Source organism: Macrobrachium rosenbergii, chromosome 16, assembly GCF_040412425.1.
Source record: "Macrobrachium rosenbergii isolate ZJJX-2024 chromosome 16, ASM4041242v1, whole genome shotgun sequence".
NCBI classification, from domain to species: Eukaryota; Metazoa; Arthropoda; class Malacostraca; order Decapoda; family Palaemonidae; genus Macrobrachium; species Macrobrachium rosenbergii.
The window spans coordinates 29778086-29792133 of NC_089756.1; the positions used below are offsets into that span (position 1 = coordinate 29778086).

The 14048-nt window shown below is 43.8% G+C and overlaps 1 protein-coding gene across 1 annotated transcript in view; it reads left to right on the forward strand.

Moving 5' to 3' along the window:
* The first annotated feature begins 2988 nt into the window (after nt 1-2988).
* LOC136847254 (cilia- and flagella-associated protein 44-like) overlaps nt 2989-14048 on the forward strand; it is a 50962-nt gene continuing 39902 nt past the window's right edge. Inside the window, exons 1-5 of the mRNA XM_067118765.1 lie at nt 2989-3492; nt 3811-3956; nt 4728-5062; nt 5255-5385; nt 6393-6537. Of these exons, the coding sequence (XP_066974866.1) occupies nt 3124-3492; nt 3811-3956; nt 4728-5062; nt 5255-5385; nt 6393-6537 (1126 nt within the window). The 5' untranslated portion in view covers nt 2989-3123. The remainder of the gene's footprint in view (nt 3493-3810; nt 3957-4727; nt 5063-5254; nt 5386-6392; nt 6538-14048) is intronic.

Here is a 14048-nt window from a genome sequence, read left to right on the forward strand (position 1 = left end):
TATTTGAAATACGGTAGCACCTTTATTTGAAATACGGTAGCACCTTTATTTGAAATACGGTAGCACCTTTATTTGAAATAGGGTCGCACCTTTATTTGAAATACGGTAGCACCTTTATTTGAAATACGGTAGCACCTTTATTTGAAATAGGGTCGCACCTTTATTTGAAATACGGTAGCACCTTTATTTGAAATACGGTAGCACCTTTATTTGAAATAGGGTCGCACCTTTATTTGAAATACGGTCGCACCTTTATTTGAAATACGGTAGCACCTTTATTTGAAATACGGTAGCACCTTTATTTGAAATACGGTAGCACCTTTATTTGAAATACGGTAGCACCTTTATTTGAAATAGGGTCGCACCTTTATTTGAAATACGGTAGCACCTTTATTTGAAATAGGGTCGCACCTTTATTTGAAGTACAGTACCTCCGTTCATATTCTCTTTCTTCCATCTTACTTTCCTTAACCCTCTCCTAGCAATTGATTCGTAGTGCAACTGCTTTGAGGTTTTCCTCCTGTTACACCTTTCAAACCTTTTACTGTCAATTTCCGTGTCAGCGCTGAATGACCTCATAGGTCCCAGTGCTTGGCCTTTGGCCTAAATTCTGTATTCAATTCAGTTATAAGTGAAAATAACACAAAAAGGTGGCTGGTAAGTACAGAAGTCCACTAAGGTGGGGTCTGTCAAGTCGAGGTGTTACTTATGAATTGATACACAAATCAGATTTAGTTTATGGATTTGATTATCAAAAATAGCAAAAAGGATCTGCGATTATGCTGACTTAATAAGTACTATTGTCACAGTTTAACCATGAAAAAGGGGACCTTCCCCACTTACTAAGCTGTTCTTTGCTTAACCCACTTCAATTCACGTAAGTTGGCGTAATTTTAAGGTAATTAACTGATATTAGTTCCGGTCTCACACATCACAATTTCCGCTGCTTGTTTGAATCAGACTTTATGCATTTAGTACTAGAATAATTTATGTATGTGCCTGAACTGTGTGTTATTAGAAACCACGAATGAATATCTTGATTTATCTTACCGGTCGCAGACGAGAAAATATAAGAGATTCATATATTTTGTTTTTATTTTACCCAGCGAGAAAGAGGTGCAATACTTGAGTTGCAGTAACTGTAAGAAGAGGCTAAACAGGAATTAAATGGGTAACCTTTAACTTAGAGAATCCAATGTTGATAAAAAAAAAATGCTATTTCACATGTGACAAAGAATTAAAACGTAATAGAAAAACACGTAAAAAAAGTCGGAAAAACACCACTGAAGCAATTGAGGCGCCGTTGCAAAGGCAAAGCCCCGCCCGTGAACCTCGGACACCAGTCATGTTACGTCATGAGGCGTCTCACGGTTGCCATAGTAACGGCGTCGTTATTGTTGAATTTTCATCGTAGTAACTGTGGAGCGACCCTCACAACTTCATGGAAACACTGTATCCTTTTATGAAGCATTTTAAGGGCTATTGTTTAAATAACTTTTCATTTGGAATCCCAATGAAACGAAGTGACAGTGAAAAGAATCATCTGCTCTCGTGTCATCGAAGGGTGAACTGAAAAAAGCTCGTGTTCAAACGAAGAGGTTAAGACTTTACCGAACAAACAGAAAGGTTAATTTGTAAATAGAAGATTTTGAGGAAAGTGGTGTATTGTAGAATATGAGTAGGAATGAATAGCAAATTCTATCGAAATGCTTTAAACTTTTTCACTTCATTTTAACTTATGACATATACAGTTACTCATATGACCTTATTAACACTGAAATATTGATATTCCTTGCATGTAAAGCATTAACTTTTTTGCGTGGGAGCTGCTGTTGTGATAGACGTCTAAATAAACTATGAACCGAGTACTTTCCTGTACTGAAATCAAAAAAATTTTTGTACAAATGTTTAAGTCTTTTTTTTTTTAAGGTGCCGAATATATCGAATATCTCTATTATTAATCGTTGTCGGAAAAAGTAGTTTTCATGCTATAACCTTTTACTCCTGATCGTTGACATGAGAGCAATTCACAACGATTGTCCCGGCTAGTGCACTAGACTAACATCAAAGCCGTCACGCCACCTGTACCTCCGTTCATATCTTTCTTCCTTCTTGCTTGCTATCCACCCTCTCATAACAATTGTTTCATAGTGGAACCGCGAGGTTTTCCCCCTGTTACACCTTTCAGACCTACCCCCTCTCAATTTCCTTTGCAGCGCTGAATGACCCCATAGGTCCCAGTGCTTGGCCTTTTGCCTAAACTCTATATTCAATTCAGTAAAGTTAGGTCAGTCTCGAATTTGTCAGTGTGATGTAGGCTTTACTACCTAACTAGTGGAACACTTAAGACATCATGCTGTAGGAGAGGAGAGCACACTGTAAGGAATGGAAGACCAGTGGGAAATAAAATGGATGCAAATATTAATTGATCTTGCCGGGTGACCGTCACTGAAATTAAAGCATCCCTGCCGATTTGTGCGATCCTAAAAACATCAAATACCTGGGAGCAAGGTTTACAGGTCTGTGCTTTATAACTGCTGGAATACACCAACGATTACTAAATGCCAAGTAGTTTTTGAGTTTTGAATGTAAGTGGATCTAATATAGATGTAATGTTATACTACAATTAAAGATGTAATTATGGGAAGTCATTGGTGAGTTGTCTTTCATGTAACAGAAAGGGAACATATTAGAAACAATACAAGGAGAAATATTCAGAAGCATTCACATTGGTATGTTCGTTATTATGAGTGCATTTGAAATGCTGTGCAATTTTAATCATCCTGTGACTGTGCATCAACTGTCTGGATGATTAAAATGACTGACAAAATCAAAGATCATCAATGCTGAACCATGTGATCATTCGGGTGTTTCTTGTAAATGTTTTTTCAATCTTTTTAGTTTTACAACATAATTTCAATGAACTTAATGTACTTATTTCTTTAAATTTTTATTTTTATTTTGTTAATATTCTTCCTCTTGTTTTTACGACATAATTACAATGGACATAATATACTTTGACCTTAAACAATTGACGATACCTTAATTGAGAGGATTTTCAGCATTGGTTTTCTTTAGTGTCGTTGTTCGTTGATTGGCGAGCCAAAGCATCGCGTAGTGGATATGGTGCAAATTACACTGATCATTTATGCCATTCAAAATCTTTGTAATTATGATCCTTACACCGGAAATCACAGAGGTGTGCTGGTCGGCCCATGGTCTGTTGGGGCCATTAGGGCAGCCAGCGCGAGTGTGGTCTGGGCAGCTAGAAGTGGTTTAGTCACAACACCTGTTAAAAATCCTCGCAGCAGTTCTTCTGCTGTCCATCAGCAGGTCAGAGTCAAGGATGATGAATATGCTTTTGGAGATCCCACTGGAAACTCTGCTCCTGGAGATGCGACAGAAATTCCAAGAGCAAAGTCCTTTGAAGATCGCCAAGATACTTCTCATTTCCTGATGTTTCCACCTTTAGTGAGTCTTGACGCCATCGAGGTGAGTGTATCGTTTCTTGGTGTACTGCATACATGTTAGCCTTGATATTTTTTTCTTTTACAGAACTTCAGTGACTGTCAGCTTTTCCATGTGATCAGTAGAGGCTGTGTGAATGCAGCCTTACATTACTTACTCTGTACAAACAATTATTCATTTCAGCAACATCATTCTATTCTGATAGTAAAGTTTTAATGCATAATCTGTTACACCACTTTAATAATAAAAATAATGATAATGGGCTGAGAAAATTATACATTGAAAGCTAAGTCACTCCCATGAATTTCAATAACTGAAAGGTCCTTTCTTTCAACGGAACAGATGAGTCCAAGTGGGAGGACTGTAGTAGTGGGTGGCAAGAAGGCAGGTGGCGTGAGCCATCTCATGTGGAAGAAGTGGCCGCTGGTGAAAAACTCTCCCCCACATACTCTCATGTCAGGCCATGTTATTTACCACATTGAATTCAGGTCAGTTGACTATTCTGCCCGAAAATGGAAAACTGCAGGATCTGCAGAATTTTCGAAATTGAGATATGCCGCCTACTGGGCTCATTAAACACTAATACACAAGTTACTGCAGTTTCAAAATGATGGTTCAGTGCTTTTATGTAGGGGTCCCATTTGCAGTATCTGCAAAATCCGTAGTAAGGCAAGGGAAAACTGCAGTCTCTACCATTTTTCTCAGTTTGGTATTTTTGCAGATACTACAGTCTTCCATTTTAGGGCAGTATTGAATAAGCCTCTTTATCCAAAGAGAGGAAATTAGCTTCATTCACCCAACTACCTCCCTTTTGAATGTCATATTTTTATTGAGTGTAAACTCATACTTGACATTTGGATCTCTGGTTGGAAAAGATCATTTTCACTTTGCCAGATCTTATGATAATTATTATTTAGCTGGTTAGAATTTCCACAGGAATGCTGCTGCGTAGAAATGTATCACGCTGTATAAAGAATTAGAAGCCAAAGGCAAATTTTGTTAAGGAGTTTTCCAAGGATGTTAGATGATAAAATTGCAAATTAGATGGTATAGCTTAGATATAGGACCTACTAACATTAGATTATTAATCAATGTCTCTTAATTTTGAGGTTCATGATCCTGAATATAATGTGTTCAGCAGACATTTTATTCATACCTAAGGAAAAATGACATGATCACTTTAAAAGTAGCAAAATATTGAGCATGTACAGGGGGTAGAAAATATCTAAAACAGATCACACCTCCCTCCTTCATTATAGTTCTAAAGGCGACTACCTTGGTGTGCTCTCTGTTCCTGAAAGCAAGAAAACGGATGTCAGAGATGAAGACGGAGATGGTGAGTTGATGCTGACTTTATGGAAGTGGCCCACGGAGGACGAAGACGGAGGAACAAGTCAGCTTCCGATGCAAGTTTCACGCGATTTAGGAGCAGCAGCTGAAGCATTTGATGCAAGAGACAAGTCCCAAGACACACCTGTTACTTTCCCAGAACAGTTGCTGGTAACAACATTACCCCAAATGAAGCCTCAGCAGGTTTACCGTATGTCGTTATCGCGAGGTTTACCTGACAAGATTATTGCTGCTATGATTGCAAGTAATTGATATGTTCGGAAGTGCATCTGCTAGTTTTCGAACAGAGAATTAATTACGTTGCTGTTTTATATAATTTTAGGGAGCTTTTAATTTGGATGAGATAAAACTTTTATATGAATGTAGAGATCTGTCAGTATAACAGGTCGGGGCGAGAGCATGTTGTATTGCAATAGACGCTGATTCGCTATTTCAGCTGAGGACGAGCTCTCCGTATGGCAAGTTACAAACGGACCCCTAGGCCAGAGAGTTCAGATGTCCACCATTGGTTTTGGCTTGATGAAACCAGATCGCGTATACTCAATGTATTGCTTAGCCACAGATGCGGTATGTGAAAAACTTATTTATTTTACTGTTACAAGTGTGTAAACAGATTGCCATGATTTATTTTACCATTACAAGTATATAAACAGATTGCCATGCACATATACGTATACCCTTAGCAGAATTCGAACCTGCGCCATTTGGTCTGGTTACGAATGACTGACTTTATCCAGTCAGCTATTAATAGATTTCGACTCCATTTACATGTTCCTGGCGAATTCAGATTTTGTACTTGGAATCATGATAAATCCATCTTCATCAAGATATCTGATTATCATAATGAATACAGGTTGAACTCTTAAGTACATAACCCGAATTCGGCAGGAATATGTACAGTAGGATTGCAATCAGCTTACATCGCTCTTGATAGCTGACTTCATCAAGTCACTGCCTTATCAACAAAAATAAGTATGGGTTGATCTCGTGTTTTGGTAGGTGGACTCATGAGACATCGCCCTTTGGGTGTAAGTTATTCTCAGTATAATGGGAAGTAGATATCAATGGGTTATTTGTGGTTTTATACACACACACACATTATTCTTACATCTTTTTCCTTGTTCTCCGTCTATTCTTCCAATTCTTCCCTTTTCTTTTTCATATTCTCCATTTTTTTTTTCTTTCAGAAACGTCTCTTTCTTGTACTCTCTCCTTTACTCCACCTTTTCCTTGTCATTCAGCCTCTCCACCCCTCCTTTGCTTTTTTCCTCTTCAGTCTTTAAACACTTGCCTTTCTTTTCTTTTTTTTATCTTCACTTTCTCCTTTAGCCGTCTCTCTTTTTCCCCTTTGTTTTCTTTGCCTCTTATTTCGTTATTTCTGCTTTCTTCCTTTTCCTTTTTCTCCAGCCTCTCTTCTTTCCCATTCTCCTCCTTTTACTTATCCTCCATTTTTTCTTTCCTGTAAGTTGAGTTTGGAAATACGATTGCCGAACCTTGTTGCCTTAGATAACAATATTATTGTGATAGGCAAGTTGCACTTTTATACTAAAAGATTGAGTTTTTTCTTTTGACAGTTTGCCCTGGGCGTGGGTGGTGGATGGGTAGTTGTGGGCGTGGATGGGGAGCTGAGGGTGTGGTTAGGCGGTGGTGGCTGCCGCCCTTGTCATCAGGGACCAGTGACGGACCTTCACTTATACGGGTCCCATTTATACACAGTCGGTCAGTGTTGTGTCTTTTGCGTCCAGTTCTTAGAGGCTTTGCGAAAAAGAATCTTGTTTCAGTATTGTAAGGAAGAATAGTTATCATTATGTGTCCAGCACTGTAGGGGGTTAGTGCCGTCAGTGCACCTCACAGGATGCACTGTAGGCATTACTAAAGGTTCTTTGCAGTGTCCTTCCTCAGACCCCTAGCTGCAACCCCTTTTGTTCCTTTTACTGTCCCGCCATTCATATTCTCTTTTTTCCAACTTGCTATCCACTATCTCCGAACAATTATTTCATAGTGCAACTGCAAGGTTTTCCTCCTGTTGCACCTTTCAGACCTACTTACTCTCAATTTCCTTTCCAGCGCTGAATGGCCTCATAGTTCCCAGTGCTTGGCCCTTGGCCTAAACTCTATATTCCATTCCATATTTATCCAGATTTTGTTTGTTTTCCTGTCATTGTTTGTAATGACTTGTCTTGTGCCTATTTTTTAACCACTCCTATCATGTGTGCGTGTATGACTACAGTTTAATGTATGAAGAATGCTGATAACATGCAGAGGCAAGGAACAGAGTATAGCACAGTCTCATGCTACCCCAGAGAACGGAATTTGCGCATGTGATCTGTGCCAAAGCCTGCCTTTCACTCCTGTTAGGACTTTTGGGAACCAAATGCATGGTTGCTGATGACTCCAGCAGGTAGACCAATGGACATGACCAAACCCCAACTCCATAGGTTACAGAGTAAGGTTTTGTTGCAAGTAAAAATCTATTAAAACCAAAGACTATAATGAAAAGTGAAGACAATACAACTCAACTATTATAAAATTCATGTCTTGTTGTTCACAATTTTTTTTTTCAGAAAGTCTTGCAAAAAAAAAACAATAGTATTGTAGCTCTCTATATTTGGTTTCTATAATTAAGTTGGTGCTACTTTCTTGTTACTTACACGTCACCTACTCCGAGGTGCTAGTACTAAACACCTTATGGTAAATGCTTGGGTAACTTTAAAGTAGACGGCCACACGAAGATATCATTTATTAATATAATTCATCGACTACACAGTATAGAAATGGGCGCATATAATATTTTGATCCCCTAGGGGCTAGTATTAAACATGGTGTCCCAGGGAGCTTCTACCGCGTCTAGTACCAGCACCTTGGAGTAGGTGACTCGTAGATAAGCCAGAGGAGTACCATTAAGTTTGTCAAGGTTCAAGTTCAGTTTGTTTGTTTGTCTATGTTAGCATGATTATCCAGTAAGTGATCTATGGAATTTTATGAGAATTTTACCTAAGGTATGACGTGGCGGGCAAAGATACCTTTTTTGGGGATCTCCTCTGTGGATAAGGCTGAGACAGTACAGTGTTCCAGTCAGTCTCTCTCTCTCTCTCTCTCTCTCTCTCTCTCTCTCTCTCTCTCTCTCTCTCTCTCTCTCTCTCTCTCTCAACAGAATTGTCATAGATCTTACTCTAATACAATATCCTGAAATTTCAAGAGGGAAGAATATAATGTCCATACGATTAATTTCTAAATTTTAATCATAAATGGAAGTGTTTTACATGTCGGAACTGATACCTTTGTACTGAATCTGCTAGCAAGCGTGAAAACTCATTGTGATTAAGCAGTGCTCCTTTGAAAGTTTATTAACCAAAATAATATTTGAAAACTAGACGACAACGAGGAGCAACTTTCAGTTTAGGTATGGTCTGGTTACGAAGCTAAGTATTCTCTCATTTTTATATATATTTATGTTAATAAATTTGTATTGTTTTGTTTTATGGACTAATGATGTTGACACCACATGAAGCATTCATGAGACATTTTCTGAGTCCAGTCCCGTGTCAGCCGGTGAAATTCCATTACAGCACGAATTTCTAGGTATAACATTGCTAGATATACCAGAGAAAAAGAGCTTTCAGGAAAGCTGGGGTTACTACCCCCAGTCGAGCGTCTTCTAGGAAGACGTCGGTATAAGGCGGGGTGAGTGAAATACCACTACCACGGAAACCTACTCGAAAGATCTCTCCCTATCAAAATCCCCGGAACAGAGCGGTGAGCCGTTACAGCCCCCACACCAGACACCCGCCAGGACGGCGACACCAGCGCCACCTACCTCATTCCATTTTCTAGCACGTGAATTCGCTGTTTCTTTTGTGTGCTCGTCTCCATTATTTTGGAATTTTCTGCATTCTGTGATGGCGTCGAGCAGCTTTACCATTTCCAAGTTAAGTACCATCTTCTTGTGGGGTTTTGTTCTATTTTTTGGCTGTTACGGTCTCGTATTTTCATAAATATTGAGATCTTATTATGTCGCCACGGCGTCCCCCGCCAGCCATGTCGACCGCGAGGCGACTCCTTCTGTTCTTTTCAGTTGGAGTTGTCTCCTCGTCGTTATAGATAGATTTTGCCCCCTTGGTTCCCTTCCTGGTGGTTCCTTGCGGTGGCTCCCCCCCTTATGAATTACGTTCAATTGGCCTACCGGCCTTTGTGGGAGTGATGCCCCGTCTAGGTACCCCCCCCTCCAGGTTGGGTTCCTGTTTATTTTTGGTCTTACTAGGCTAATTAATTTTTGCTTGAAGATGGTGCTCTCTTTTAGTTTTATTTTTATTATTTTATTGGGTGGTTTACCTCGGTGTGCTGGCGGCAGCCTCAGATCTAACCGCTTCCCCGTGGTAGGCTACGCTCTCTGTTGAGCACATTTTAGTTTTTTATGTGTGATGGTTATTTTGTGGAGTAGGCTTGTTTGCTTCCATCCCCTTGCCCTGGGTGGGAGTTCAGGTTGAGGAGTTTTAGTTGCTGTTTCCTCCGGGATCGTTTTTGGTGGGCAGAGTGAGCCCCTTAGTTCTCTTCCTCCATTTGGGGGAATCGAGTTCTTTGGATGTGTCTCCTCTAGGCTAGTCGCCCCCTTGCCCGCCATTCTCGATCCCGGTTGGTTCTCGGCACAAAATTTCTCTCCCTGTTGCTTCCTCCTCCCTTCTGCCCTCCTTTTCCTAGCCTATATTAGGTTAGGTCCATATTAGGCTTCGCCTAGGTAGGAGTCGGGCTTCGGGTTGCGTTGCTTCCAGTCGTAATACCCTTCCAAGATTCATTGTCTGGGAGGTATGGTGCAGTTGAACGGGTGAGTTTCTCCCCGTCTCCTGTTCCTTCCTGGTAGCCTACTCCTCCTTCCCCCCCCCCTCCTCCTCTCTCCAGCCTTGCTCTACTCGTGCGGGTGACGCTAGATGGCGTTTTCTCCGAGTTCAGGGACTTCTCCTGTTGGTTGAGGGATTCGCTCCCTCCCATATCGTCCCTAGCTTCGCTGTATTGGGGTTGGTGGTTCGTTTACTCGAACGTGTTCGAGTCACTATCCATTCCTCTCGTCTCCCCGTCGGGTTACGTTGATACGGTAATATATATTGCTTCAGCCTATGTTATGAACATACGAGCATTTTACCCGTCTTGTTTCTCCGGCGGGGAAGTAAGGGCGGAAGGTTTTTCATTTTATAGAGGAGCGGATCCTTCCGTCCTCTTGAGTTTTTACCATCACTTGTTACTGTTATTATTTTTGTTATTGTTTTTTAGATAAGTCTGTTTATCTACAGGAGTACTCTCCTTAATTCATTATATATATTATATACGTGAGTCCGGTCCTATACCCGGGGGCTCCGCCGTTATTTTACTGGCAGCCCTTATGGTTAGTTCCTGGTCTCTCTTTCCTTCATTCCCCGGAGTACTCCGGGGTCTGAAAACCTTTACCTTCCACTCTATGTAATTTAGAGCTTATTGGCCCAGTTTATGATAAGGGAGTTCTTCTCCGCCGGAGTATTCCGGTTGTAGTTGAGTTTCCCGGCCTTGCCAGCTTTAGTTTGCTTAGGGTGGGAGGTTCATGTACTTTTCTACTTACAGACTGTTCGCTGTGAGGAGCCGGGGTGCACCGCCTCCCTCCAACAACCTTACGGTCACGTAGTTTGCCGGACCCACGCTGGTTGTGCGGTCTGACTGGATGACCTGGTTGTCTGGCACCCTGATGGTTGTGAGGTTTGCTTCGCTCTCTGCACAACTGTCCAGGATGAGTCGGTAAGTGACAGTCTTTAAATTACTCCTGCTTTATGCTCCTCATATTGTATATTGTTTAGGAGGTTCCCGGAATGGTTTTCGTTCTTAGCTAATTGTTGGTTTTCTTACAGGCGGACGAAGCTTCCAAGAAGTCTGCCTTGGAATCCCTCCGGGCCTGGGTGGCTGGGTTTGGCAGGAACGTTCCGTCGGGAAGCCCCTCGTCCTCGGCGCCAGGTTGAGGACTTGCTCTACCCGGCGCACGGGGTGGCGGCCGCAGTGCCTGAAGACCTTGCCACCCCTATCATCCAGCAAATCCGGGATGAGACCCAGCCACCCCAAGCGGATATCCTCTACGCTGAGGTCTCGGAGGATGTAGCCGCCATGGATCTTAACCTGGAACCGATGAACATAGAGCAGGACCAGGTGGTAAGTGGTGAGGTAAGTGAGGTTGTTGGGGCGGGCCCCCCTTTATTTGACTCCCCTGCTTCATCCATTTCTTCCTTTGCAGGTTTTGTGAAGTCTTCCTCCTTGGGTGATAGAGCTCCGTCTGCTATCCCCAAGTTGAAGTTGAAGACTTCATGGAAGGCGAAGGGCTACAAGTCCTCGACTTCCAAGAAGGCATCGCCCTTCCCCCCGTCGAAGGCTAAGGTTTCAGGACCTGTAGCCTCCGGGAGCAAGTCTGGTTCCTCCAGCAAAGGCGCGAGTAAGAGGGCTGCAAAACCAAGCCCTCCTCGCCAACCTGCTTTCGACGCAGAGGCCTTTGCCAATCAGCTCTATAAGCGGTTTACAGAGGACCTAGATTCGAGATTTAATAAAATCTCTGAGAAGTTGGCCAGTCATGATAACATACTGGCGGGAATGGCTCACCCACCCCCAGCCGAACCACAGTATGTTATCCCCGACACTGCGGACCTCCCGCCGTTCGATGTCGGTAACCCTTGGCGCTTCGCACTCCGGGCCATCCAACATGATGGCAAGCTGACACTTGATGGTCTTGGCACGAGACGGTTGGAGGAATTGGAGTTCTTCCCCCCCGATCTCCTGCCCCCTTACCCAGGCTTCGTGAGGCTTACGGAGGAAGCTTGGATTCGGTCAGACAAGGTTCCTAGGGAGACTGTCATCGTCCCTAGGGACCAAGCTCAGTCGGCTCTTCTGCGCACTCTGACGGAGTGGCAGGCAGACAATACGAAGTTGACTCCTTTCAAGGGCAACTTTACTATGTTCGCCCTGGGAGACAACCTACCCACCCCTTGCTTGGACAAAGTCGCTCTGGCTACGGCCCGAGCGTGCTTCGATGGTAATCCGTTACCACAGCTAAGGGAGACAGACCCTACTTCCCTGGTATTCCCAGGAAGTAATGAGTTCTGGTTAGACGCCCCGTCCACTTTCACGGTCGGGAAGCTGGACCCCTTCTGCGCTTCCACGCAATTCAGTGAGCAGCTCCCCAAGCTGCCGGAAGCTTTATTGAAAGCGGAGTTTGATGCTCGGGTTAAGTTAGCCCGGTCCTTGAACTCCGTATGCCTTACGGAAGCTACTGCCGTCTCCTGCTCGGACGAGCCATTCTTCCAAGTTTTGGCTAAATCCTTGCTGGCTGGCTTCCAGTCTGACTTGTTTGAATTTATCATGGCCAGACTGGAATGTAGGAAGTTCATCTTTGCCGATGCGACTATCCGCCACGAGCCTAACAAGCTCGTTAAAAGCTCGATCTGGGGACCTAACCTCTTCCCTGAAGAGGAGGTCACGAACGTTATGGCCGAGGCTACACGGGCCAACCAGAGTCTTCGTTCTCGCTGGGGCATTTCTGCCTATAAGCGTAAGACCCCAGAATCGGCCGGCCCCCAATCGAGAGGAGGTAAACGCTTCAGGAGGCATAAGAGGCCCCACCATCAGGCGGTAGTCCAAGCCATCCCGGTCTCGGCAGTAGCACAGCCTTCTACTTCCAAGGCTCACCCCCAACAGTATGTGCTGGTCCAACCAGCTGCACCCTCCTATGTGGCTTCACCGGCGTACAACCCCACATATGAGGGCCGTGGTTACTTTCACGGCCTTAATAGGGTTGCAAGGGGAGGAAGAGGCAAAGCCCCTCATAGAGGGAAGCCCAACACCACCCCAAGGGAAGACCTGGACGTGGTAGGGGAATAAACCCACCCCTCCCACTGAGAGAAACACAGGTAGGTGGTCGCCTGTTTTGGTTCAGGGACCAATGGACCTTCAGCCCTTGGGCACACAGCATTGTGTCCAAAGGACTAGGATGGAGCTGGATCAAAAACCCTCCTCCTCTAACCAGGTTTTACCAGCCACCCACATCAATCCTAAAGGATTATGTGACAGAATTGCTCAACAAACGAGCAATAAAGAAAGTAAGGCACCCTAAAGTTTCAAGGCAGGTTATTCACTGTTCCCAAAAAGACTCCGATCAGCAAAGAGTGATCCTGGATCTGTCGCGTCTAAATCTCTACATAAAAATGCGACAAATTTCGCATGCTTACGGTAGCTCAAGTACGGACTCTACTTCCGGCGTGGAGCCGTCACCACCTCTATCGATCTTTCAGACGCTTATTATCACGTCCGGTTGCGCGGAACTTCTCTCAGTTCCTCGGTTTCAGACTCGGAATCAAGCCTACTCCTTCAGGGTCATGCCCTTCGGTCTGAACATTGCGCCCAGGATATTCACAAAGCTGGCGGACACGGTAGTACAACAACTCCGGTCTCGAGGATATCCCTAGCAGCATATTTGGACGATTGGATAATTTGGGCACCAACAGTTCGGAGTGTCAGAAAGCTACGTCCATAGTCATCAATTTCCTGGAGTCGCTAGGTTTTCAACTGAACAGAGAGAAGTCCCGCCTGACTCGGAGTCCCGGTTTCAGTGGTTGGGTCTCCAGTGGGATCTGTCATCTCACACGCTGTCTCTTCCGCCTCCCAAGAGGAAAGAGATAGCATCTCTCACCAGGAGATTCCTCAAAAATCCATCAGCATCCCGCCGGTCCCAAGAAAGGGTCCTTGGATCTCTTCAGTTTGCCTCAGTGACAGACCTGCTATTAAAAGCGAAATTAAAAGACATAAACAGAGTGTGGCGGAGTCGAGCCAATGTCAAGCTCAGAGACAAGGTCTCCTCTATTCCTCAAATCTTAAAGACAAGATTGCGACCTTGGACCTCGGTCAGAGGCCTGTCAATACAGTTCCGCTTCAATTTCCCCCTCCGGCACTAGTTGTTCACACAGACGCTTCCCTAAGCGGCTGGGGGATATTCACCAAAACAAAAGTACAAGGAACGTGGTCCACAATGTTTCAGCAGTTCCATATAAATACCCTGGAAGCTATGGCGGTCTTTCTAACTCTGAAGAAAATCCGCCCCAACCGGTTCATATCAGGTTGGTATTGGACAGCGCAGTGGTAGTTCATTGCATCAACAGGGGCGGCTCCAAATCAGGCCGAGTAAACCAAGTAATGGTTGCTATCTTCTCCCTGGCGAACAAGCACGGCTGGCA